Source organism: Anas platyrhynchos, chromosome 4, assembly GCF_047663525.1.
Source record: "Anas platyrhynchos isolate ZD024472 breed Pekin duck chromosome 4, IASCAAS_PekinDuck_T2T, whole genome shotgun sequence".
Taxonomy (NCBI): Eukaryota; Metazoa; Chordata; class Aves; order Anseriformes; family Anatidae; genus Anas; species Anas platyrhynchos.
The window spans coordinates 47,927,899-47,955,678 of NC_092590.1; the positions used below are offsets into that span (position 1 = coordinate 47,927,899).

At 44.8% G+C, this 27,780-nt stretch overlaps 2 protein-coding genes across 8 annotated transcripts in view; one reads left to right on the plus strand and one right to left on the minus strand.

The window, feature by feature from the left end:
• LIN54 (lin-54 DREAM MuvB core complex component) overlaps nucleotides 1–13,430 on the minus strand; it is a 34,623-nt gene extending 21,193 nt beyond the window's left edge. For 3 of the 7 annotated variants that reach the window (XM_038178260.2, XM_038178262.2, XM_038178257.2), the window contains exons 1-2: nucleotides 13,276–13,430; nucleotides 404–1,131 (exon numbers count right to left, since the gene is read on the minus strand). In XM_038178260.2, coding sequence (XP_038034188.1) covers nucleotides 404–1,096 — 693 coding nt within the window. In that variant the 5' untranslated portion in view covers nucleotides 1,097–1,131; nucleotides 13,276–13,430. Of the gene's footprint in view, nucleotides 1–403; nucleotides 1,132–2,235; nucleotides 2,425–13,027; nucleotides 13,236–13,275 lie in introns of those variants that run through there. The other 4 variants (XM_038178264.2, XM_038178263.2, XM_038178258.2 and 1 more) reach the window with 3 other exon arrangements.
• A 63-nt stretch (nucleotides 13,431–13,493) lies between these two features.
• Nucleotides 13,494–22,986, plus strand: COPS4 (COP9 signalosome subunit 4). The gene is made up of 10 exons (XM_038178265.2): nucleotides 13,494–13,660; nucleotides 14,968–15,047; nucleotides 15,821–15,972; nucleotides 17,300–17,403; nucleotides 18,124–18,277; nucleotides 19,385–19,535; nucleotides 19,910–20,080; nucleotides 21,411–21,526; nucleotides 21,872–21,956; nucleotides 22,417–22,986. The coding sequence occupies exons 1-10, from the start codon at nucleotides 13,587–13,589 to the stop codon at nucleotides 22,548–22,550; spliced, it is 1,221 nt and encodes a 406-aa protein (XP_038034193.1). The 5' UTR covers nucleotides 13,494–13,586; the 3' UTR covers nucleotides 22,551–22,986.
• The last annotated feature ends 4,794 nt before the right edge of the window (nucleotides 22,987–27,780 follow it).

Sequence of the window (27,780 nt, forward strand, 5' to 3'; positions counted from 1 at the left end):
AATGTAAGAGGCAGAAGCTACTTGATCATACAAGAGGAAAGCCGTGCACATTCTGAATAAAGAAATGCCAGGCATAAAGAGTTCAATTCAGTCTTCTGAAAGCACGTAGAATTTATTTTTATCAAATGAAAATAATGGGAAAACTCTCTTCAGTGAATTTTGATAGCTCACTTTCTCTGAGGCAAACCCTAAATTCCTAGACAGTAGCTAGAGGTAGAAGAAGACATTAAGACTGTAAATGCCTACACAGATGAAAAAGCAGGCTAAGAGCAGCACTGTACTTTTATACAAGGAATGAATGCGAAGGCTGAAAGCAACTGCGTGGCAGTCAGCGAAGGAAGCAGACAACAGTTGCACCAACAGAATTGTTTTACAGAGGTTTCATCAGCGTAACTCACTTTACCTGTACTGTTTTTAATTGCTGGGTCTGCAAAACAGAAGGCTGGGCGGCAGTATTTATCAGTTGACTTCCTTGCGTCAAAGCTGAGACACCAACAACAGGTTTCACTTCTGACCGGCCTCCGATAACAACTTTGATCTGCTGGCCTTGTACCTTCGAGTCTCCGGCTTGGCCTTGGGACGCAGCCTTCTGCGCCTGTGGGAGCTGGCTATGGGGTAACGCTAAAACAATGGGTTGGCCAGACTTGCCCAAAGTTGTTACGATGAGCTTTTGCCCGTCTGGTTTAATACTCTGATTGCCTACTTTGAGGTCGGCAGTCTTGTTAAAAAATATCTGATTGGCTGAGATCGTGACCGGGGTCTGAGCACCGAGTTTATGGAGGCCACTTTGAAAGGCAGGCTTTACTATCGAGTTTCCCTCAGTTTTGGCAGTCGCGGTGTTCACCGCTGCATCGCCTGAGTGATTACTGGGCGCAGTAACCGCTTCTGCAGTGACCGGGGCTGTAGTCGTAGTCGAAGAGTCACCGGTGGAACTTATGTTCACTATTTCTTCCAGTTCTGTTTCCATTGGAATAGAATCTCCCATGGGTGATGACACAATAACTGCCTCGATGCTGTCATCTTCCACCAGCGTTATCCCGGTGTCCATTATTTCCTCAGGGAGCAAGCTGTTCACTTCTGCTGAAACCACCTCCATTGTGGCAGTTTTGGCAGTGGTGACTAGGGCAGGTACTGCAATAATAGGAGAAAAAAACAAAGAGTAGTGAGTGTTTTCCAGAAAACAGACATTTTGCAAAGCTTTATGAATGACATCACCAAAAACAGAAAATGTAGCAGCAGAAATTCTTATAACTAACCCATTTAGCTAGATTTAGTTACAACAAGAATTTACACCAAAGCTCTTCAACATGATCCATTAAAGTCAAATAAAGGCGTTGACTTCCTGTTGATTACCAGTCCACTCTTGGCAATTTTGTATGCCTAGACAAAGCGTTCCCCCCAAGATACAGTATGTTGTTCACAGAGATTTAAGCTTACTGAGATATAAAGCAGGAGGTAAAAAGCTTTGCAAATCCAATAGACAGTGATGACTTTTGTCACACACGTCAACATCTACTAGCAAGGTATCAGCGATTCAGTTCTCAGAGCTCAAGTAATGGGGTTCATCCTTGTCTAAATCCTCATTTCAGAAGTGTCAGGCAAACAAAGAGCTGCCTGGTAAGGGGCTGTATTTACCCCAGAAGCAGGAGCAAGCTAAAGCCCTGCCCTTCCATGGTGAACATCCATTCCTCTCTGCTGGCACGGAGAAATGCAACTCAATTTTTCTTTTTCTACTTGCAAGATAACAGAGCTCCAACTCAAAATGCTTCCTAAAAGCCAAACAATCACCACCCTGTCCGAATGCTAACAGGATTTTTTTGCATAGGTTACTGAAAGGACCATCTCAGATAGCAAATCCACAGTTAGTTTTGGAGCCCCAGTCAGTTCCCACTTGAGAAACCTTAAGGATGGTGCTGGGAGCAGCTGCACCCACCATCGCCACAAACTGCATCCTTGCCAGAGGCTGCATGCAGCACCTCGAAGCTTTTCCTCCATTTGCTGACCCCTCAGCACACTCAGGCGCTGCATGGGTGAGTACACAGCACGGATATACGTACTCCACACACCCTTAAATTATTTCAAACAATACTGCTTTAAGTTGCATTTCTAAGTGCTATTCCCTAGAAGAAAGGCCATTCTTAGTATATTTTAGCAGTATAAGCAGAACACACTGCTTATATGTATCTAAACAGTTATATGGTTCAAAAGGAGCTTATTTATATTCTTTATTCTTACCATTTGGTTATGCTACAAACCAGTAGACGGTTGCTAAATACCTCTCTCTCTTTGAAAAACACGAAATGAAAAATGCAATAGAGTCAGGATTTCAAACAGAACTCTGAGTTCTAACCTCCCGCATACCAAAATGCAGAGGGAAAAGACATACATTGCTTCAAGTCAGGCTTTAAAACCTGGAAGTTAAAAGAAAAGAAACATTACATGTGGTTGGAATAACAGTATACAGCCATCAACACTGCAAGATTCTTGAGGTATGAGGTCTTACCGCTTTACAGATGGCTTTCATTACTGTATTTAGGCTCATGTCATCAAAAACAGCAAGAAAAAGAAAACACAAACGTACCTCACTTGTTTGATTTCTTTGTTTATTGGATAGAACTGAACTAGATGCACAAAATGAAATGATGAAAATCTTGTCCTACCTGCTGCTGTCATCAAAAGCCACTTCAACATCCAAGCACATCATATTTTTAGGTATTTACCCAGGATTTCTCAACCACTCAGCTGTTTACTTTTGCAAATGTTTTTATAGCAAACATACTGTTTCCATTTTTTCAGCTCCTCTACTAAAATGTTTTCCAATAATAAAAGGTCACCAAACTCTTAACATTCTAACGGATCTGAGACCTTTGAGCGAGCACAGAGAAAATACACTGCTATTTTAACCAGATTTCGAACTTTCTTTGGCTTCACCACCTACACCTGGAGTCACTTGGCCTTGCCAGAGCTTTACCTAGACCTCCAAGAAGGACACATCTGTAAGCTTTTAGATGTTTGTAGCTGACAACCGAAAGAAAACCTACACCAAAGAAGTGGGTAAGCACACCATGGGATTGAAGAACTCCCCCAGGACTGTATGGTCAGTTTCACAAACAGATCATTCCAGGCCACAGAACAATGATCATGCAACAAATTAAAAGCTCTCCTAGAAAGTTATGGAAAAAAGATTGCTTTAATAGAAGACTCTACCCCAGCACTGCTCAGGACATAAAATTAGCTAAATATGCACCAAAAATAGTACAGTAAATAAACAGAGAAAAATTAGGGACTGAAGTGCAACATCAGCAAGGTTTGGCAGCAATGACTTCATCAAATTGCTTTCTGTCACCTTCTACTGAGAGAGCAGACAGCAGTTAGTAGGTCACACCTGATGTTCACAAGAAAGAAAACGGAGAACAATTTGAACCTTGCTGTTGCCCGACCTTACGCTCCAATACTCCTGAATGCTGTATTTGTTTCTAAAAAGTCTTATTAAAAAAAAGATCACCACGTTCCTATCAATATAGCTTCATGAAGGTTAAAAGAGATTTCTAAGTAGGAGGATCAACACGTGATGACCTCGGCAAAATGCAGAATGGAGATAAGGGTTCTGACAGCTACCTGTGAACTTTGATCTCTTCTCTCCTTTTCTTTGCCACTATGCCAATGCACAATCTTCAGGAAAGTAACTGTGTTAAGCATTGAGTGCTATTATTACACCTTTGTGTAAAACGTGCAGATCTATCATGTTAAACAGGAAAAAAACATATCAAAACAACGGGCAGAGTAAAACAGTGGTGCGGAAAGCAGTCAGCACGAAGGCAGTAGCACCAGCTGGGTAAGAACAGCTGAGCTCCCAGTCTGCACAGCCAGCAGCAAGGCCTCTGCACTGCGAGGAGGACTGTCCAGGGGAAAAATACATGCTCTGACAGGAAGGCTGACACACCAGGGTGTCCGGGGTGCAGCTGCAGTAATGCCCTGAGCACAAGCAGCCGCTTGGAAGTGGAAAGTGAAGCCCTAACCCAAAACCTTCATGAAGGCATCACGTCCGACACAGCCCCCGGTGGCAGGGACAACTCTGGGGTCTCCAGACCTGCTGCCCCACGAAGCGAACCAAATGGCAAGCAAGCAGCCCTGCCAGGCACAGGGGGCACCTGAAGGTGGAGCAGAGCTGTTCGGAGCCAGCAAGGGCAAATACCTTTTGGGTTCTTGAGCTATGGACTGCAAAAGCCTTCCACAAGAGGAGAAACGATGAAACACCTGAGTGAGATCTTGCTCTGATGAGGTGACCAGCAGTACAAGCATCCGAGGGACAAATGGCATGGGGATGTGTGCCACCCACACAGCTAGCTGGCTGCTGGAAAACTACTTTGTGCATCACTCACCACGAGCAGAAGGTCCTGAACCAGAAAACAAACTGCTCTGAATCCTTGCAGTGGCAGAGTTACAAGTGTCTCCGCACCTCCTTGGCTCCGCCACAGCTTTTCCACAGGTCTGCAAAGTTCACAAAGGATTGTTACCTTCCTATTGAGGGCTGGCTGATACCAAAGGGGTAACGTTTTGAGTGCTTGGCCTCTGCAAGGGAATGAGGCAACACCAATGCTTCTCTGCCAAATAGAGGTGCAATGGGGGAACTGTCTGCAGGCTGCACCTCATATTTCAGGATTTTACAACTCCAAACTCTCGCAATATTTTTATAAAGTTGCAATATTAAAATCAGTATATTCCTAGCATGCTGATCTAGTAAGAGTTAAAAGAAATAACTTAATCTATTTCTACATCCACTTAATGGAACAGAGGCAAGAGCAGGAGGAAGCAGTGGAAATACAGAATGAATCCTGGATGATTACAATTCACAATTTTTAAGTTATTCACTTGGGAAACGTGAGATACTTCCAGCCACGTGCAATTAAAATTGAGGTGCTTAAACGCTTCTCAATTTTTCAGCTTTTGCTCACACACACTTTTCAATAGCAGCAATCTTGAGGTTCCACAGGGCTGCCAAGCTGAATGTATTTTTTTTTTCTGCCTTAATACCTAGAGATTAAGCAGCGCAAAATTACTCAGCATTGACTAGTTGGATCTCTTTTTTTGTGGCAGCTTCCAAGTTCCCCTCAGTGGGAAAAATGCAGAAGCCATTTCTCCACCTGCTCCCACTCCCCTTCCTCAGCTTCCAGCACGTGGCACAGGGGCAGAAAACAAGCATCTTACACTTCAGCTGTGGAAGTCAGCTTTCCATGCTGTGGTCACTGATGTATAAAAAGAGTGACAGGGACAGATAAAGACCAGCAAGCCAAAAATCACACCGAGGAACAGAAACTGTTCTGCACAGACTTGCTTTAAAAAGAGTACAAAAGCACAATCAACAACACAAATCTCTTTGCTTCAAGTTGAGTAAAATCCATCTTCTGTTTGCCTTGAAACAGAAATGCTTTATCAAGACAGATGAAACGCGCTGCCTTTACTAGAAAGCCTTGATCTGGAGGTACCCACAGCTTCAGAAGTGACACATGCAACGTGACCACCCCTTTCCTTCTCCCCAGCCTCTCCGATGCAAACAGGCTGCTGGGCTCAGTTGTCCTGCGACCTGTGGCTGTTTTCTCCTCATCAGGCTGAGTTCTCCCACACAAGGCATCACAGCGAGCTACCGCAGAAATTAGATTACACACACACAGAGTACAAAAGCAATTTTCACAACAAAACTAACAAAGACCTTCGACATAGTACATGACCAAAAATCCCCATGAGTCAGAAACCCTTTCATGTGAAACAGAAGCTAGAAAGAAAGGGGAAAAAGCCACAGCCAAGTTTTTGATGAAAACAGTATGTCACGGAGGTTGTCAGCGCTTGACTTACATTACATGTACGCATGTGCTCTCTAAAAGACCATCACTTCAAGAACCGCAGGTATCTCCCCTGGATTGGACAGCCCCTTTTCACCACAAGAAGAAAGCACTGTATGGCCCAAATGCTCCTTCAGATACGAAACCAGATGAGCAAAGAAGGCACTAGCCAGGGCTGATTACGAAGAGGTATTACACAGCGTTACTGAAAAAGCCATGCTCCTGAGCTAACTCTCTCCTGAGTTAATCCTGACCAGAAAACCCAGCCACTTACAGGTTACACTACTGTCCTAGGCATGGCCCAGACACTAGTCACACATCTATTAAGAAGGTGGCCAAAATTCAGGCTGTTTTACTAGCACTAGCCTGTATCTCGTGCCAAATCTGCATTTCCCATTTGCATACACAAACAGTTTGCTCCCCGCAGTCCACACTTTGCGCGTTGGCTGTTGGTGGCTCACCACACATGCAAGACATGCGGTCCTGCCCGGTTCTGAGGACGACCGTGGACCAGCTGATGAGAAAGCTGCTCCTCAAGAAGGGCTCAGGGTGGAGTGGCACATCCGTGCTCAGGTTCAAACAGAGAATGAAATAATAAGGACAGCTCTTTATGCTCCCATTATTGACAAACAGAAGTGTGAATGGGACCGACCACTGAAGTAGGTTCTGTACGGATCTGTACACCCTCCTCTCCTCTTAGGAGGGAACCACTGTGTAGGTTGCTTCAGCATGATAAGGCTCAACCCTGCCTGTTCAGCCAGCTGCTTATTGCAACCCTGGAGGAAAGAATGGGGCACTTATAACATTTATTGCAGCACAACACTTCAAAGCGGTTCAGTTTGCTTTCTGTAATGGGAAACAACATCCTACTTCCAAGCAGAGCTTCAATGCAAACTAAAAATAAAGTGGAAACCAAAAATCAGAACACTTCCCTTCACCCTTCCCTTGGCTTGCACACCATTGCCATCATTTTTATGACACACAATAGCACCAGTTCAGAGCAACAGAACTTCACAGGTGTTCTTATGATCACTGAATACGTTCCGAAGGTGTTGCTGCCACGAACAGTCTGTTTCCTGTCTGTAGATGCTGGGTCTGTGCATTTAATGAAGCATTTCTAACCTTAGGTTCCATGCAAACTTTGTGGTGAGACCAAAAGAAATACCCTGAAACTAACATGAACATGCTTGAGTTTTGTGTTTAGTCTGAAAGTAAAGGATGAACAATCTGACAATAAAATGACTATGGCCACAGTGAACTTAGCTCGACTGGAAAACTACCAGAGAGGTGAAATCTATCGGCCCCAGAAACGCAGATTTGAGAAAAGTGCTTCTTCTCAGTCTGTTAAATATAGCTGGAAATTGGTCTTGCTTTCCAAGTTCAGGCTATGGCAGACTTCAGACCCCACAGCGCTATCGCCCCAAACACGCAGCAGAACGAGGAACGTGGAAGCTGCCAGTCAAGGCTCGATAGCGAGTTCCCCACCGACTCCTAAGGTGTTATCATGCTGGGCACCTTTGCAGGGAGGCCTGCTGCCAACAGCTCCTGCATGAGTTCATGGTAGCACTGTGCTTATGTGAAAACGTTCATCACAACAGCACTGGAAACCACCAACTTGACTGAGGCTTTGCGAACGGGGAAGAGTGATGATGAGGCAGTACATCACATGCGTACTCGAGCACCTTTGCCCAGTCAGAAGGCTAAGTACGCTACACAGTTTATTCTAACCCAAATTAAACCACGCGCAACCCTGATTTCACTTCCAAAAACACTCTACAACACAGCACAATGAAGCATTTTGTACTAAAATTAATTCCTTATGTGTCCTATGCAATCATTTGAGTCTTTTCTTGCAATAATTTGCCCCAAACCCACACACCTACCTGCAGATCTCGGCAGCTGTCCCAGTACTAAGCATGACAACTCCACAAGTGTACTTGCTCACAGGACTGAGCTGAAGATAAATAGCTTGCCTGCAGGCAAACCACGACTAGCTCTTGGTGCCAAGAACACCATTACCCCTCCCTCCCACTTCAATCTCTAGATAAAAGACCTCCAAATTGCTTTTGAAATAAACTTATTTGAATAACCAGGATTGTACAGTATCTGACTGGCTTTTGTGCCCGTCTTAATCACATTACAATTTTGAGACAAAATACCAACCCAAGAGGTGAAATGAGAATTTCAGTGAAACCTTGGTTTCTCCTCCAGAACTACATGGGTCACTTCCAATGCAAGATTCTCATGTGCCTGAAGATGGCATCACAGAAGGTCCCAAAGCTTCTATACACATAACACAAACACCAACTGCTAAGTTTTCTCAAGTACCTGTACAAAACCCAGGTAGTAGAGAAGCTTTTGCAAGCTGCCGGCTCCTACTTTTGCAGCCGGAGATGAGCACTGGCACACGGGGCACGACCCAGAGCTGGCTGTGCACAAGGAGCCGGCCACGGCAGGTTGTGTGCTGTGGCTCAGCACTGCACCAACAAACCGTCCCACGGGCTCGCCTTACTGTGCTGCACTGCTGTCCACGACAACGATGCCCGAGGTGCCCAGGACAAGCCGACACCCCACGACATCGCATCGCACCAGCACCAACCCATTCTGTGCAGAAGACAAAAAAAACAGAACACTGCTACTTTGTGTAAAGTTCCGGACATCAGCCCAGCAAAGGGAACAACCTTAGTTCAGGAGAAGCTGGAATTAACAGTATAAAAATACAAGGCTTGTATTTCCCACAGATTGCCACCCTCTGGCTAACGCCAGGGACACGGAATAGCAGCCCGTGCAACGCAGAAACAAGCCACGGGTCAGAAGGAGACGACAAGGTCACTTGCTGTTATTGAAAGCATCTTACAGCAATAAAAAATCTAAGAGAAACCATTTTATCGGGTCATTTTACACAACAAAGCAAGACAAAGAACACGCCAACTCACTTCCTTGCTTGCTGTATTCTTGCCCCTCTTTTTGCCCACTATGTACAGCGCACATCAGCTGGTCCAGGTCACCCAAACTCACCAAGTTCAATGGTGCAAGAAGAGGGAAAATGAACTTCTAAACAGACTCCTGACAGTCAAAATCTTTCCTCTCATTTGCCAGCAAAGCTTTCATGGAAGCATATGTATAGCTAAGATTTGTCCGGTACTTTATTATCACATTTAAGACCACAACTGCGTGCAGGCAATCTCAGGGCACTACACAATTTGCCCAATTATTTGCAACCCCTCTGTTCTGCTCCTGTTTCAATAATGGGCAAAGGAGCGTCATTCATTTTATGCATTCCCTGTGTCCTTACTCCCTTTCCTGCTTCATGTTTTGTCTTCAAAATTGCAGGGTTTGTTTTGTTGTAAAGCAGGGAACTACAAAATCACTCAGCACTGCATTTTGATTTTTTTTTTTTCAACAGAGGGTCTTTTGTTTCAGCTTACTGGACTGGAGATGGCCTTAAAAATACATGTCTCAAAAACGGCATTGCTAAGAAAGCTACAATTAACAAAGGTAAGAGAGAAAATTACTAATCTAAGCCTGCAAACTCAATATGTTTGTATACATAACAGCAAAGCAAAAACAAATCGTGATGACATTGTAAAAAAAAAATGTACCTATGTGGAACAGATAAAATAATTTCCATTCTCTTTGCTGTTGTCTGCAGAAGACAAGATAGTGGGAATTGGCCTGCACCCTTCCCAGAGGAACACAGTTCTAGATTTATCAAATACCATGCCAATGCGAATTATTGTACAAAACCCCACCTTGCTCCTTACCAAATGCTTATTACATAATGCGGGTAAGCAGCAGGTTTTTTTCCATCAGCTGCAAGGAACACCAAGAAAAAAAATATCAGGTGTTATATCTAAGGAGACATTTCATGTTCTTCGCCATAAATTCATCCGGCTATAGGCACAAAATTCAAAATAAAGGTTCCCAAGGCAACCGTAACTCACTGGAGGCGCAGCAGCCCCTTCCCAGGCTGCATGGTGTGCTGCGCGCCATGCCTGCCACGGTGCCCTGTGCGGTCCCACTGCAGACAAGGTGCGCCTCGTGGCACCCCGTACTCCTTGGGAGTCACCCACCTCGAGCCCAGGGCATGTGACAGCTTTACACCTCACAGTTCAACTGCGCTGGTTCATTCACTTCTAATGGGGAAAGATTAGGCTTGTGTCCCTCTGCCATGTTTACAAGAGGCACTAGCTGTTTTCTGAAGAAGGGCCGGAGGAAAAAATTAAATCCACTTGCCCACTCAGCAGCCATGAGGAGATCCTTCTTCCCTTGGCAAGTTGTGGGTCATGTCAGCTTCCATTATGATTTTAGGAGGAACACCAGTAGCAAAAAAGACTTATTTGTCAACAAACTGGCAATTGGCTACTAAGCACCTGCTCCTATTTCTATGACATTAATACCGCAAAACATCTTTTCATGGTTATTTCAAGTATTATCTTCTGCAAATTTGACCGCTGTGTGGTATGTATTCATTAGCACTACGGGGTTATATTCCAAGTCCCAACACCATCACTACTACTCAAGCTCTCCTGCCCTCCTTTGGCCCATCCATTTCCTCCCCAACACGCTCCCTCGTAGCTGCAGGGACAGAACAGATCAAGGAAGAGAGCTGGGTTAGATCCAGCCTTCCACACCCAACCCAAGGCTGTCGCAGCCCTCCTTCCTCCAACTTCTGATGCTGGGGCCCAAGAGGCCTCTGGTGAAGCCGTTGCCACGTGCTAACCCAGCAGGACCCCACACCCCAGAGCCACGAATGGATCCAGCCAGGTTGGCGTGTGGGACAGGTCAGCTCAGAAGCTGTGAGTGCCAGAGCCACTGCAGGAAACTTCGCCCAAGCACATGATGCAGCTGGGCTGGGGTCCCAGGGAAGCCCGGCCATCTCCCTTCCTCCCTGCCCCTCCCAGCTTGGCATTGATACTCCCTGCACAGCTTGTGCCGGGAGACGGGGATGCTTCAGCTCGGCACCAGCTTGCAGCAAAGAAGTCAGTCCCAAGCAAGCAAGAGCAGCAGGAGAGGGCAGTGCAACCAGGTCCTCCCGTGGTGGCAGGCTGTACACTGTGACAGGCTGCCTGGCCCGCATTTTCTTCAGCTTCCAACCAAGCCCAGGTCGGATTCACGCAGATCAGCCTTTTGGTGCGTGGTCTACGTGTAGCTGCCTAAATGCTTACGTGGCATAAGAGAAAGGGAAAGCATGCAAGAGGAATGAACTGACAGGGAGAAGCTGAGCCATCAGCAGCAAGCAGGGCTGTGAGCATGCATAGGCATGTGTTCCAAGTCTCCTAAAGAAATGGGAGATTAATATATAGAAAAAAAAAAGGTAAAAACACAACTGCAAAACTATGAAAGCTGGCAGGAAATCTCTGCCCAGACACTGCAATATTTACAATGAACTATGTTTTCTAACAGAAAGCTTTTACTGCTTTGCAGATTTGGTCTCATTTCATTTAAGAGAAATAAAAGTGAGATGGGGGTGAGAAGAGCAGATTGAATTATATAGGCAGTCATGAGACCACTGGGATTTTTTTTGGTAAAACTAATATTGAAACAAGAGAACCCAGGAAAACCAGATGACAACTTATCTCAAGAATATCAGATTCATCTAAAGAGGCTTGTAAAACCTTCTTCAGAAAGGCTTCATGTGTCCATAGTAAACTGCAGTTATCTCAAGGAAACAAGCAGGGGATGAACAGACCAGGGGGCTGTGTCTGTACCTGGAACTTCTAGTATGGATCAGAACACGGCCCAGAAGTAGGGATGGAGCTGTGACCAGGGCGGGAACGCCTCTGAGAGCAGAAGTACAGCCTGCAAAGGGCAGTGACACACATGGAGGAGCTGAGGAGCCGCCAGTCTGTACCTGGGTCTGGAACGTCTGAAACGTGAACCTGTCGTGCTGCATAGCTATGCGTCTCACTGACAGTCGAGGGGTCATTCTGGATGTCTTCTTTTTTTCCCGTGTAAGACAAATGTTTCTGTTTTCTACCATTATAAAGCTAGCCAGCCCGGTTGTAGGCTGCCCTGGGAACCCCATGCTGCTTTGCAGGTTTTCTAAGTGGCAGAGTAATCCAAGCTACTAAAGAGTAAGGCCTGCTAAAACGCAAGCCCTAGGAGCAGACCTTTTAGAGATCTTTTTCTGCTTCTCTCTGGGAGGTCCTGCAGCTAAGAAGAAAAAAAACAGGAGATTCTCTCTTGGGCATTTGTAATGAATTCCAGCACTGCCACATACAGATTCCTTAGGACATCAGAAAGCATTTTTAAGCACATCCTAAGTAGGAAAGGGCCACTTCTATAGTATAGGAAGGGAACAGAGCACAAACAGAAGCGAGTGACATAAAAAAACACAGTTTGTTGCAGAAGCAGAGCTCAACAACCTTCTGTAGCGAGCCTTGCTACGTCTCCCATAAAATATTTTTGAAACAAGCATAAAGGAAATGAAACCAAGGAGCTCAGACCGAGAGCTTTCCAAAGCCTAAAAGGCAGCGATAGCTCCACATGTGAGGTGTCAACATCGCTGAGGCTGGGATCCTCCACCACTCTCCATCGTCACACTTCCAGCTGACCTGTGGTGTGCAGATCCTCAACCCTTCTCCTGAGAAGCTGAGCTGAACGGCTGAGCGCTCAGTAGCGGGCTGTCAGGGCTGGGACGCGCACACGAGTGCGAGCAAAACAAACAACGCCAGACACAGCTCCCGAGACGTCACCTCGACACTTCGCCTTGCATAACCAACTTCTGAACCCCACAGCGCTCCGGGAAGCACCAAGGGCGGCTTCCAGCCACCGAGCCGCCGGGGCTGCCCTCTCCGGCGCTGTCCCCGGCAGCCTGAGGGGCGCTTCGCCCTCAGGGCGGGCACGGAGCGGGCGTTTGGGGGCAGGCCGGGCTGTTGGGTCCCTCCTCGCAAGACCCCGGCCACGGGGGAGCCACCGGAGCCAGCGGCCGCCTGGGGTCGCCCCCTGCCCGCTGGGTTTTGCCCCCCCTGCCCGCTGCCGTGCGGCTCCTGGCCCCACAGAGCCCCCCTCAGACAAAGGCCGGGCCCCGGGAGGCACCGGGCGGGCGCCGGCTCCTCCCCGCCGGCCGGGCCGGGGCCCTGCCGCCTCCCGGGGCCGCCTGAGGAGCCGCGAGCCCCTAACGGCTCCTAACGGCTCCCAACGGCCCCCAACGGCCGCCCCCCACCCCCGGCCCGGCGCCTCACCTCAGCGGCGCGGGGGTGGCCGGGAGCCGCCGGCCCCGTTTCGAAAGCTCCGCCATTTTCCGCCCGGCCCCGCCGCACCTGCCCCAACCCCAACCCCAAGCCCAAGCCCGGCCCCGGCCCCGGGGGGAGCCTCCCGCTCCCCGCCGCCCCTCACGGAGCGCCCCGCGGGGCCGAGCCTGCGCCCTGCCGCCGGCTGTCAGCGCCCCGCCGCCGCCGCACGGCTCTGCCTTCCCGCCCCCCGCGCTCACCGGGCGGCCGCTGCCCTTCCTCGTCGTCCTCCTCCTCGTCGTCCTCGTCGTTTCGCTCCGTTCAGGCTCCGCCGCCCCGCTCCCCCCCCCCCCCGCCGCGGCGCCCGGCGGCGCCCGCCCGCCCGCCGCGGCCGCGTTTGTTCAAAATCACGCGCCCCGCGCCGTTCCCCCGCCGCATCCCATAATACTCCGCCGCGCCGCCCTGGCAACCGGCGCCGCCGCCGCTCCCGCCCCCGGCCGCGGGGCTCCATGGGCGCGGGGAGGGAGGAGGAGGAGGAGGAGGAGGAGGAGGAGGGCGGCGGGGCCACAAGATGGCGGCGGCGGCGCGGCAGGAGCTGGCGCAGCTGATGAACTCCAGCGGCTCCCACAAGGACCTGGCGGGAAAGTGAGTGCCGGGGGCTGCCCCCTGCGGTACGGGGTGCTGAGGGGGAGGCTGGTTTGGTGCAGGGGGGGGCTCCGGGAGTGGGGTATGGAGGTGGCCGGGGCCCTGCGGCTGTGGTTTGTGAGGAAAAAGAAGGGGAAAAAAGGGTTTTTTGCCTCAGGGTTTGGCCGTTTTCTGCGTGTTTTTCGGTTTTGAGCGAGGCTCCGTGCGGCCATGCTGTGGGGGGACCGTTGGGGCCGCGCGGTGAGGCCAGGGCCGGGTCCTTCGGGACGCCGGTAAGCCTTCGTTTTATTCTACTTCATTATTATTTTTTTTTACTTTATTCATTTATTCTAGTTCTCTTTTATATTATTATTTCTTATTTTTCCATTTTCTCCTTTAATTTGCACGCGCGTTTTGGGTGCTGCACCTCGCTGCTCGCCGTGTGATTTCTCACGCGGATTTTTTTTTTTTCTCTTCCCTGAGGGTAGGCTGTGAAGCTGCTCGGTTACAGTAAAATTTCTTCACTCCCCGACTACCTCTTTCTTTCCTGGAGGATTTCTCTCCCTTTGGGAGCTGCACGTTAAAATTAAAATGTTTTCTTCGAAATACCTGCTGATATCTACGTTCTCTCTTGATGAACACACTTCAGACATTTTTACATTTCGGATATGTTTTGCCTCTCTTGAGTAGTAGTCGTCCTCAGGTTAAAGCCTGGAGTTGCACTGGCCTTTTGAACCATGAAAATTGAAAAAAATAAATAACATTAAAAATGTTTCCCACCCCCCACCCTCCCCTTTGAAATTAACACTTAAAAATGCATGTTTTCTGTGTGTGTTTGTCTCGGGGGACCAGAACCTGCTGCTAACTACCAAATTCCACCCCAGTTTCCTATTGTCACTGAATGTGGCAGTTTAAACCTTTGTCTTTTTTAAGTAGTGTTACTCCACAAGGGTTACGATTTTCTTTACTTATTCTGTGTCACCTCTTTTTGGCAAAAGAAAACTGCACTGATGTAGGGATATATAAATAAACTAAAAAAAAAAAAACAAAAACAAAAAACCCCAACACCTTAATTGCACAAATAATAAGATATAAGAAGATGATTGGCTACATTATTGACCCTTTTGGCCTGGGTTTTGGTAAGAGTTAGATACCAATTTCAGGTGAATGTGCCTGGCACGTGAACGTCAGTGCTTTGGAAAATATCTACCTCACAGACAGAGAGAATAAAAGCAGGAGGAAGGCTCAGGTAGAAAATAAGCAGAACAGCGGAAACAGTGAGTGAAAATGTAATCTCAGATGTTTCTTATTTTTCCTTCTCTGGACAGATATCGTCAAATATTGGAAAAAGCAATTCAGCTGGTGGGTGTAGAACAACTTGAAGCTTTGAAAGCTTTTGTGGAAGCAAGTAAGTGCTTTTGGTATAATTAATTGCAAACTGAGTGAAAGCCAGGCATACATGGGATCATGTTTATTACGTCTCCAAGAGGTTACATGAAGACATTATTTTTTGGTTCTATTGGATTAAAAATGATTAGGAAAGGAGCTATCAGCACCATGCTCAAAAGTTGAGGAAAGGTGTAAGATTTCTAAGTTAATGTAACTTTCCAACCTGTCTGTGTGGTAGTGTCTGAAGGTAAAATCGAAGTGAGCTCTGAATGCTAAAATGGATACTGGATGTTTAGCAGTGTTTTAACTAACGAACTCCTTCTTCAGTCTCAGATTAGCTTGGAAAGCAATCAGAAGAAATGGCTCGGTGTTTTTGTGTTGTATTGGACACTTAGCCTATTGATTACCTCTAAATTATACCTGTTATTTTTTTTTTTTAAATTGTGAATAAACATAGTGAAATTTAGCCGAAGGATTTATTTTGTCCAAGATATTTTTAATGTCCTATTGAGAACAATGATTCTGAATGAAATGTTTATAAAAATTATAAATCAGAGAGGAACAGGTTATTTGTTATCTGTTAGGTGTTAGAACTCTGACCTCTAGTGTTGCTGAAGGAATAAAATTCATCTTTAGAACAAACAACGCTGCTACACTGATACACAGATGTAAAATTTTGAATTACTTTAAAAAAAAAAGTAAATGATTGAAAGGCTAGGGATTGCTTACAGTGATGGCACTAAGAAGCATTGCATCTATCTTATGTTTTTCTTCCACGTGTCTCTGAACCAGTGGTGAATGAAAATGTCAGTCTAGTAATTTCACGTCAGCTGCTGACAGATTTCTGTACCCATCTTCCGAGTCTTCCCGACAGCACAGCCAAAGACATCTACCACTTCACCTTGGAGAAGATACAACCTAGAGTTATTTCATTTGAAGAGCAGGTGAGAAATCCAGTGGCAGTGGGTTTTGGTTTGCAGGCTTTTTTCTCTCAACTTCTGACTAATTTTGAAGTCTTTAAAAATACTGGTCAAAATAGACATCCCTACTTTGAGTCTGTTTTTCATTCCTATACGTGTGAAAAGAGATAAATGCAGAGAGTATTTAGAACCATGCAGAGAATACCGACATTGTGTCTTATCAGGATGCTGGGCATATAACTCTTCTGTTGCCAGAAAATGTCTTCTTACAGTGAAACAGTGCTTGAGCAACTGGAGGCACTGTCCTGAGGCTGACTGGTACTCATTGTATTGCATTGTACCCAACTGAGGAACAGGCCGGTGATGGAAGGCCTAAATCGTTTTGACAAGCAGCTTTTGTTTAAATAGTAATTAAAAAAAAAAAAAGTATTTGTAGATACGTATGCTTATATTTAAGCCAAAATCACTTTACTGGGGGAAAAAATATTCTTGAAATTCCCGTTTTGTAGTTACCCGCTGAATGTGCCACATCTTTTTCCTTTCTATTAATTTTCTTCCACAATTATTCACCATTGTTTGAGAATTCTTGTAGAAGATGCTGATGTGAAAAGCCTGTGCAATGCACTATTAGAGGAGAAAAGGCAGTTTGTCATGATTTATATTGGTCTTCTTGCCTTTACTCCTCTTAAGCAGCTTTTGCTCTATATCTTAATTGAACTCACTTTTGTAGAATCATTTAGGGTGGAAAAGGCCTCTAAGATCATCTAGTCCAGCCTTTAACCTAGCACTGCCATACTTTCCCGTATGTTACAATGATTATGCATATATTACATCCTCAACATCAGATGATGTCATTTTTTTAACGTTTCTATAAAACCCTGATTCTACCACTTGGAGTTTACCTGCTGACAGCTTCTCTACAAAGTTGAATCTTCAGAGCCAGGATCTAGTCATAGTTCACCTCATTTGTGTCTCTCCAGCCTGATATGAGGTGTAACTGCAAGAAATGCCTTGTGAATCTTGGTGTTCTTGTTGTCAAAAAACATGTTTCATCTTTTAAAGTTTGGTAAGAGATAACTACTTACTATTCCCTGATCACTGACTCCCTTTATCTAGTTGCAGGCTCATTAGGAAATACTTCAAATCAGCACTCTTATTTAAACCGTATAGTCTTAAAGACTTGATGGGGGAATTGAAAACCTTCATGTCAGAAGGGTTCTATCTGCGTGGGTTGCTGTGGTATTAGTTGAGAGGTGGAGAGGCATGTGCAAACAAGGAAGAGGACTGTGGATGTTAACCCCAAACCATTCAACTTTCATAGCGTTTGCTAGTGATTGTTATTATTGCCTAGGTTGCTTCAATAAGGCAACATCTGGCATCCATCTATGAGAAAGAAGAAGACTGGAGGAATGCAGCACAAGTGTTGGTGGGGATCCCTTTGGAAACGGGGCAAAAGTAAGTACCATGCTAGACATTGTTCTGCCTTGCATAGTGTACGTTTTCACTGCTTAGTGAGCTGTACCTGTGAGTGGGAATTTTGGGGTTGCATATTCTCTTGGAGTTTCTGTAGTTTAGGCCAAAGTGCCGTCCAGACGATGCAAGTGTAGCTTGATGGGTGTTGCTTGCAGTAACCGTTCTTGTCTGTCAAAACACTGCTCTGGAAGTGTTTCATTATTTAATAGATGTTGACATTGTCTGTGCAAGTTCTTAGAAACGTTGGCTTCTGCAGTTCAAAATGAAGACATAATTTGAAATTTGATATTAGCTTTTTTTTTTTCAAGTGTAAAACCCCTGCTGTTATTTTTCTTGGCTGTCCTTTCTGTTCTCTTTCTCAATTTGTATGTAGAAGGAGTTGCAGCAGGTTTTACCCATTCAGCTCCTATTTGTTCAACTGCAAATTTGCCTTCTACCTCCAAGGGGCTCCTTGTTCATGGCAAGTTTTCACCCCGTTAGAAACCCATTTCTGTTGGTGTTTGTAGGAGCCAGACTTAAGTTAGCCTTCATCTTGAATTTCTGTACTCTGAATGGAGGGCACTAATTTTGGATTTAGGGAAGACGAAAGCAGGGTAAAGCAGAAGCTGCCAAGTGCTTAAGAAGCGTAATATGTCTTTAGAACAGGAAAGAGCAGAGGTAGTAGCGGAGCGTCTCTGAGCACTCTTTTCTGTTTTGCTGCAGACAGTACAATGTAGATTATAAACTGGAGACCTACCTGAAAATTGCCAGGCTGTATCTGGAAGATGATGACCCAGTTCAAGCAGAAGCTTATATTAATCGAGCTTCCCTGCTTCAGAATGAATCAACTAATGAGCAGCTGCAAATCCATTATAAGGTTGTATAACTTTATTGAGTTCTCTGTCTAAAGGGAAATGATTCTACACGGAGATGGTTATTAGACAGCGCCACACAAACTTTCACAAAAGGAGACAACGGGAAAAGCTTCTAAATGACCTTGGGGACAGGAGAGCTCCATCTTAGCAATAGCTAGGTAGCCGATTCCTTAAAATTTCGAGAGAAACCCATAAAGGTTGCTTATGTGCCAGCTCTAGTGGCTCAGAATAACTGAGTTTTATTTGGTAATATTGTCCCCTACCTTTGTAAGTCTAGGGAAACAAAATCACATCCAATACTGGAAACAGTTGATGGTTTTTTTCCCCCAGCAGTAAATAAATAGCAAGTACCATCTGTGAAAATAGCTCTCAGTCCAAAGCAGTCAATTAATTTACCTTTTTGCTTATTGAACAATTTACTGCGTTCAGAGTTTGGACACTAATTTCGCAAATAAAATCAAATTGAATAAAATGAAAATGAAGTTTTAGTAACTGTGATTGACAGTGATTGGTCTAATGTGACCGTACCAATCAAGTGGTTTAAAAGGGGCCTTGTGAAATTCTTCAACACAGCAGATGTGACAAGAGTTGCAACTTAGAGTATGAGATTTTAGTTTGTTTTTCACTTTTCCCCTATGAAAACCTCATGTTACCTTTTAAAGCCCATATTGGATGGGAAATACAATGATTAGAATGCATTAGAATAGTGAAAAGTGTAAAGAAAGACCAGGTGCTGATAAAGCTTTTGAGAAAAAAGCAAACACATGAAAAACAGAATTGACTATTTAAGTGCTAGCTGTTAATGTCACTAGTGAAGGAAAAGCTTAGGTACACTATCATCTGTACAGTATTTGATTTGCTTTGTTTTTAGACGTGTAGAGTTCAGCATGTGAACAGCACTGGAAAAGGCCTTTTCAGTGTTACTTGGCTTGTCAAGGCCACACCTAAGCTCATCATTTCAAGACACAGATTTGCTGATGATTCATTAAAGCAATGTTTATGGGAGCTGACAATTGATAATGCAGGAATTACAGCAAATGCAAATTATGCTATGTAAAACTAACTGCCCTGTGTTAGTTTTCCGTTACTCAGATGTATTTTCTTCCTAGGTTTGCTACGCTCGAGTTCTTGATTACAGAAGGAAGTTTATTGAGGCTGCCCAAAGATACAATGAGCTGTCCTATAAGAGCATAGTCCACGAAAGCGAGCGACTGGAGGCACTGAAGCATGCTTTGCATTGTACTATTCTAGCATCAGCAGGTAAAATGCACGTTTTGTTTTCGTGCTGGAGATGCCATGCACACGTTGCATGTTCCTGAAGCAAGTCAGCTTTCGCATTATATGTGGGGACTGGTGGAGGAATCCAGAACTGTGAACACCATCCACAATCTCCTGGTATTCTTTTAATTTGGAGTTGGAGTACTTGCACCTTTGCCAGTGATGCGGTGCCATCTTGCCTGAAGATGCAAAAATAAGTCAGTGTCAAACAGCATGCTGGAACTGAAAGCAGCTGAGTCCTCTCTGCTGGAGCTTCGATGGTTAATTATCTGTATTGAAAAAGTCAACTTTTTGTTTACTTGTAAATTCTGAATTCTGTGGTGGCAGCTGATGAGCATTCTTCTTGATTCTCCTAGGACAGCAGCGTTCTCGCATGCTTGCTACGCTTTTCAAGGATGAAAGATGCCAGCAGCTTGCAGCCTATGGGATCTTGGAGAAAATGTATCTCGACCGAATTATACGTGGAAACCAACTGCAGGAGTTTGCAGCTATGCTAATGCCTCACCAGAAGGCAACGACAGCCGATGGTAAGCATTTCTCTGAAGCATCCTAATGCTGCTTGGTCATCCAGCGTTGCCTGCTGCAGTCTCTAAGTGTGATAGAAAAGAACACAGTATTGTCTGTGATTGTTACTTCCTGGATTGTTATCCTTATGAGTACAATTGTAGAGTAAAGCTTCTTAGTCTCATCTTTTGTCATTGGCTATTAAGATTTTGAAGTTCTCTTCTAGAAACTTAGTTCTAAAAAGATAATCTTTCTGCCCATTTCAAGTTCTTTTCACTAACGCACTCTCCCGGTAGTTTTAGACTTGATTCATGCCTCATTCTACATGAGTTTGTCCTTTTGAGCTTCTCTAGTTCTGAGAGTGGATAGCATGCTTAGAAATGTGACTTCCAGGAGCTAGGACTGCTGGAAATTGTTCTAGGTCATGAAAAGTCTGCATTTGAGCTTCTTCTGGACTGTTGACAGACTGTGGTGGGATGATGGGGACTTCACGTGGTCTCCAAATTGTTTTCTGATCTGTCACACTGACACCTGAATACCTCTATTCTTCCTGGAGCTTCTGAACAGTGATAAACTGTGCAAAGTAATGACTTCAGTGGGATCCTAATAGGCTGGTCTCAGTTTCCTGAATAAAAACATTGAAGTGAAATATCTCTTCAACTGGCAAGCCTGCCTAGTAAACAATGCAAAAAAATACAGAAATGTAAATTTACAGAAAGTAAAAAAGGACAGAAAAACAGTTCTGTTGTAACATCACAGGTGAAAACTACTTAAAGGGACTTCCTATGAGTAAGATGCAGACTTCCTTAAGTCAATCTGTTTTTTGTACATGACCTGCACTGTTTATCTTTTAAGTTGAAGAATACAGGTTAGGCATCTTTTGCATTATCAACTCTCTTTGGCTGTATGTTACAGGGCAAATGAGTCAATTGAATCAAGAGCAGACAAACAGGATGAGGGTTTGTCATCTCAGGGGCTTAGATGAAGCCCCTAGGTGCTGCTAAGGGGGGAATAATTTTGTTACCATTGGACAAACTAGGAACTTGCTGCAAGACCTGATTCTCTCAGCTTAGATGCTGGGTCTTGCAGCGAAAAGAGTATCTTCATTTCATTATTCTGCAAATTAACTAAAAGGGTTAAAGCTGCCTGTCTCAAAAAAAAAAAAAATTAACCACACGGAATCAGTTTCTTTTTTTTGGTGGCATACGCTGATGCAAGGCAAAGAGAGACACTTGAACGTTCTGCACATGCAACCTTTAAAAAAACCACACACCACACTTCCCATCTGTTTTAAAATACAAACCAAATACTTGATTCATACTAATTTAACTATTGTGCCATCCAACCCTTAAGGTTCCAGTATCCTGGACAGAGCTGTTATAGAACACAATTTGCTATCTGCAAGCAAACTTTACAACAACATTACTTTTGAAGAGCTTGGAGCATTACTAGAGATCCCTGCAGCTAAGGTATTATTTTTTCTATGCCTTTTTTCTTTTATTAAAGAAAAAAACTCTAGTAAATAATAGAATAAATAGCTAAGGAAGAAGAAATCATTAAATATGAAATACTAGACATGAAAAAAATTTCTCATACTTTATGAGAAAAGGTACAGAATATGGAATAGACAATAGCCAAGTTTGTTGTCGGTTATAGTGTGTGATCTGTGTGATTGGACAGTTTCTGTAGGGTTTCCTCCTCCCCCATGTATAGAGATGATGAAAAACCTATAAGAATTGTCAGAACCAAATTCATTTTTCATTCCTTCCAGAACAGAGCAGCTACCTAACATATTTCACTTTCTATCATTTCAGGCAGAGAAGATAGCTTCTCAGATGATAACTGAGGGCCGCATGAATGGATTCATTGATCAGATTGATGGAATTGTTCATTTTGAGAGTAAGTTGGAGTACAGGATTTTCGTTGGCATCATTCGGAATCACCTTTTCTCAAGTTGCTGTCCGACAATATAAGAAAGTTCGTTGGAAGCGAGCTTGCTGTGTCTTGCTATGGCCAGGAGGTGGCAGAGCTTGCCCTAGCAGGGGACCACACTTCACCCATCCCTGTTACAGTTACACGTTCTCTTACCTCCAGGAAAGTGTGACTTGATTGTCAGCCTCCTTGTAGGAACACGTTCAGCAGGAAGTTCTCTGCTCACTTTTCCTTTGCAAGGCAGGAGTTAGACTTGTAACAGACAACCAAAATCATTGTAGCTTTTGATGCAGAGGTGAGCACAATGTAGCTGCGAGGAAGGCTTTGTCTGTGAGGTAGGTGAGGGCAGAGCCACAGGAGGAGGTTGTAGTTGAGCAGATGGGGAATCACCAGGACTGACTTGGTTTTGTGTGGTTCCTTTTTGCAGCTCGCGAAGCTCTGCCAACCTGGGACAAGCAGATCCAGTCACTGTGCTTCCAGGTTAACAACCTGCTGGAGAAGATCAGTCAGACAGCCCCGGAGTGGACAGCGCAGGCGATGGAGGCTCAGATGGCTCAGTGACAGTGCCGCTGTGGCCTGAGGGGAGGCAGTCGCCCGCTGTGCTGGAGGAAGCGAGCTGAGCAGGGCTGAGAACTGAGTGAAGGGCCTGCCTTCACGGCCACGCCTCGTGCTTTCGCTCCGGCTTAGGACACAATTAGGCGATACTGTGTTTGGCGTGAGAGTCCCCCCGTTCTCTGAGCATAGGATGATGCTGTTGCTGCCCCTGCATTGCACTCTGCTGCCCTGAAAGCTGCGGTTTCCACGTAGAAGAAACTGTCACATCTGCAGCGAGCTGGGGTTTTGGTTTATTTAATGTTATTTGGTTTTCCACTGTATTGCTATAGCTTTGTAGCCCATTTCTTCCTATGGTGCTTATCCCACTGTGAAAAATGCAAGTGCCATGTTTCTTTTAGTCGTAACTATTCTAATAAAGGCTGCAGTGAGCCACTTGGTTTAAGTGTTGGAGGGACCTGGCTTTTTTTCCCCCGAAGCAGTAAGTTGAAGTAACTCTGGTATTTGGAAACGTTGCTTTTGGCCCCTGAAAATATAAACTGAGCAAGTGGTTCTGTTTCTCCTTTGTTTGTGCAACGCAGGTCTTCAACCCTAACAGAAGACAATAATGGCCCTTCTGCTGCATTGGTGCTGCAGGGCACTGAACTCAGTGGCATCCTGTGGGCTACAGGTGGCTGTAGGAAAAAAGGTGGGGTAGTGGCCAGTGTTCTACATTGAGCTTCTTGCAGTGACGTGGCCAATGATGAGAACAAAAAATCAAGTATGGAAAGCCAAGCACTCTCTTTTCTTCTCTAGGTGAGCATGAGGTGGTAAATCAGCAAATGTATTGTTAGTGTTTTTGGAGCTGCAGCTGAAGCAGGAGCCTGCCAGGTAGGGATTCTGCACCATGAAGCACTAACCACCTGAAATGGGAAGGGTGGTGCAGGTCAGTTGTACACAGTGAGATACACCCAGCATAGGAAGTGTTGTGTGCTCAGTGCTGCTGACATGAATGGCTCAGAGCAAAGAAGTGTGAAGTGCCATGCCTATGAATTGTGTTGTAACTGGCTTGCACTTACAGCTGCAGCAACGTTTCTTACGCTTCTTACTGAATCACAAAAAGCAAGACGCTGTGGCCCAGCTCACGGAGTTTTTAATAGTATAAAATAATTGAGTTTTCAGCCTTTCTGCTCTGCCTGAGCTCACCAACACAGAGTGGTGTCTGTTTCGCATATGTACAGCCCTGTAATATTCTGTGTAACCAATGAGCTCTGTGTGGGAGTCAATTTTATTGGCACTACTCAGACATTGTCTTAGAGCTGCTATGTGTACCGGCCAGGCAGCATGGCTGTTCTTTGGCTCTCGTGATATTTGTTGTGCAATTCATGTCCACGCAGTCTGCTGATACGCAAGTCTTAACGTGCAGTTAAGACTGGCAAGGTTTTGACAGAGCTCTTCTGATAATGGAGAGCCAGGAGCAAGTTCCATCAAGAGCTATTTCCTACCCAGAGGTTAGATTTGTAGTCTTAGATCATTGTGTTCTAACTGCAATTCCAGCTTTTGTGAGTTTACTTACCTTGTTTTTATATTTCAGTAATAACCTTCTATGAGTTGGCAGTTAATATTCACATGCTCTTTTGTCTCAAAACCCAGAGGATGTTGGTTCTTGATGTACCAGTCAAAAGGTTTTACCAAATCCACAAGTAGAATGCCTTGGATTTTTTGTTTTGCTTTCTTTGGCATATTTATTCATTAATTCATTGCGGTTAGATTTTTTTTTTTTTTTTTTTTTAGAACAATCTGGAGCTGGTGAATGATAACAACATCCTTTAGTTTATTTGTTTAGTTTATCTAGTTTTATCTAGCAGAGATGATGTGGGAACAGGGAGAAGCTTCTCGCTTTACAAAGTTCCTCTAGAGAGCAGAGGTGGGGGATTTTCCAGATCCTCAGATGGTGTTTGGATGGCTGTCCTTCACTGTGGGGTGCCTTCATCCAGTAGAAGTGTCGCAGTCTACTGCAGATGTGTTTGGGTACTCCATTTGCTTGCATGCAATACCCACAAGGGTCATTTTTCTTTTATAAAATAGCTTCCAGTGTTACCCTCCAACACAGTGGATGTATTTAATGTATCAGCTACAGGTAGGATGCTGGGTACCTCACTAGGTGGCAGTAGAAGCCCATCTGACCAAGAACAAACCCTGAGTGTACTGTATGCATCTTTGCCGCACTCCTTTTTCCAAGTCAGCATCATCAGAACTTAAAGCTGGCCTTGCCTAATCACAGGATAAACGATTTTATCTGCAGGCGACCTTTAAGGTTGTTCTTTAAATCTTTCCCCATTTTTTAAAGCCTACTGCAGTGGGGCGAAGAAAAAAACATTGATGTAGGCAAAGTAAGACAATTTGATGCACAGTCAGTATCAGCAGAGGAAAAATACATCCTTACAAATTGGTGATTAGTCTTTTGATCAGTTCAGTGAAGTGCAGGGAGTTACTTTATGCCACAGATGCAAACTGAGTTGTGTGGTAAACTCACTCCTCTAGCTAGTCGCACCATTACAGCTCGATGTTTTAGGTGTGTGTACCCTTGGTTAACAACTATTCTGGGGAGGAACTGTCATCACTGCCTCGGTGCTTTGAAGTGGCTTGTTGTTTGCATAGCTTACCCACCAAGTATTGTTTATGTTTGTATTTGATTCCATTTACGTTCTTGTTGGCCCTTCAGAACTTCAGTGACCCATCCAACATACGATGCTTATAGATTTGGGGTTGAGTTAGATGCACAAGCTATTGTCTGTTTAATTCTACAAGGAAATGAATTTGTGCTTTTGCAATAACAATAATTTAGCCCTATTGCAACAGAACGTTTGTTGCCAAGACTTCCCTCATTTCACTGTTCCCATCTGGGAGAAAAAGCAATTTCAGAACCATCTGAATTTGAAAGGAGCAGTTGTACAGAGCCACTATTTCCAAAACAAAGACAACCACAAAGGATTTGCTTGGCACTGGAACTGATGTAGAGAAGATAGCGACTGGAAAATTTTCTGTTTGCTAATAGGAAGTATCTTATATAACTTTTTTTCCTAAAAGAGTCAAACAGTGATAATGATATTTGCAAAATGTTAATACACTTTCTGACTTTGTCTGCTGTTGATATCAAAAGATGTGACAAATAGTGATTCTGCAGAGGCTTTTGAGCTTTCTTCTTCTCATGCTGCTGGGGTTTGCATTCAGTCAGTCACCTATCTAGCTTCATACCTCAGATCCTTTCCAAATCATTTGCTGTTTACAGAAGCAGAGAGCTGGGTGACCAGAAAAGCGCTGCCTCAGATTCCCCAGCATGTCCCTGGTGAGTGGCTCCCAGCACTGGGAGCAGCAGCAGCTGCAGCTGGGATTGTGTCAGGGCTGGCTGTGCTCCCTGCTGCCACTGCCCTGCTCGGATCTGTGCTGCACACAGTCTTGTTGCTCAGACTTCTAGACCGAACCTAAGCTCAGTGTTGAGTGATGCAGGTGTAGCCTGTGGCAATTATTTTCGTCTTGTAACAGCTGCTGTCACGTCATCTGTGCAGGAAAGCCTTGGTGGGAGAAAGTCAAGACAGCCGCCAAATGCAGTGTTTAGACGAATGAGCGCAGGCAGTTCTGTTTGCAAGATGTAGTTCAGTTTCCTGTAGACTGCCCTTGTAACAGGGTGCGCTGCAAGTTATTCACCTGAAGTTTCAGGGCAAACCTCCACCAAGAAAGGGAGTTTCAGGGTGACAAGGTAAGGCTGACAGCACATCTCTACTTCAAATAGTTTCACAGAAGCAAGTAGCTGCTACAGAATCAGGTTATTTGATACAGGAAAGAACACAGAAAGCATGCTGACTGCTGAACTTGTGATTGCATCATCTAGATGATTAGGGAGAGGTGGCACACTAAGGCACCTTGTCTCCATGATCCAATAATCAGCTATCATTTGAGTTTAGTTATATTATTTCCTATGCAATTGTTGTTAGTTCAACTGCTTCAGACAGACGAGCAAATGGGTAGTACCATCAATGGGCATCAATTTTCAAGGAAAGGGAGAGTATTTTGATCACATATTTTCAAGTGAAATTATTTTTGATTATTGAAAGCAATACTGCCTGAGAACTTTATCTTAGGTACAGAGCTACAACTATAGTCACCGTTAGTCTGGTGCCAGGGTTGGTGGCTTATATTTTATTTATGAAACAATTTCATTTGTGCAAAGGAAGTCACAATGACTTCTGCCCACAGCTGTTCTCTTGGGAGTATGTCTTCTGCAGCATGGAGGTGGGTATGCCATGCAAATGAATTCCAATTTAGGCCATTTGCTACCTCAGAAGACGGCTCTAAAAAAAAACAAAAACCAACCAACACAACAGGATGTGGTCAAAGCTAGTTTGTGCAATATTTTCTCTCCCAGTGGACCAGAGTGAGTGACTTCTGGGAAGCAAAAGATGGGTGCCTTGAAACCTTTTTTGAAACAGGGATCCAGGTGGTTAGCTCTAGGCTGAAAACAGGAGTGATCTGTGGTGGTCAGCACCAGCATGTGAATGGGGTAACACTAATCCCTCTGAGCCTGAACCACACTGCTGGCTGAGATGTGTGTATCTTTCTTGTTTTAGCCATAACCTACCCTAACAGCCAAAATGAGCAGCTCCCCACTAGATGGAGAGCTGGGCACACAGCTGTTGCAGAGGCTCTTTTGGATAAAGAGCACATTTCCACTTGGGTATTGCAATTAAACTGAGTCCATTGTTAGTGATCACAGAAGACAGAGGTCCCCAGCCTCCAAACCTTTTAGATTTCTGAGCCTTTACATGTATTCAGATCGCATTATGCAGCACGCACAGGTGGGTCATTGCACAGCAGAGTGGATTTTTTCTCCAATAGGTGAAAAAGGCACAAGGACAGGGTCAAGGAACAAATATCCCCCCCTGAGTTTTGCAGGCTGATTAAAGGGAACACATAACATTATTTACAAGTAGTTTGTGTAACTGAACTAGCGGTTCTTGAGATTGAGGTTTTATGGTTTTCTCCAGCAGAAGCTTAGTTCCCTTTAATTATGGAGATCTGATAAAAACAACTTCTAAGAAAACCCTTCAAAATGGTGCAAACTGTGCCATTGGGAAGAACCCCCCCCCCCATAACTTCCATGGAAAAAAAAAAACACATGAAAGGAAGTGTAGAGGTCTTAGATTTTTCTCTCTAAGAAAGCTTAGAGATCTAACACAAGACATTTTTTCAATGTAATGAC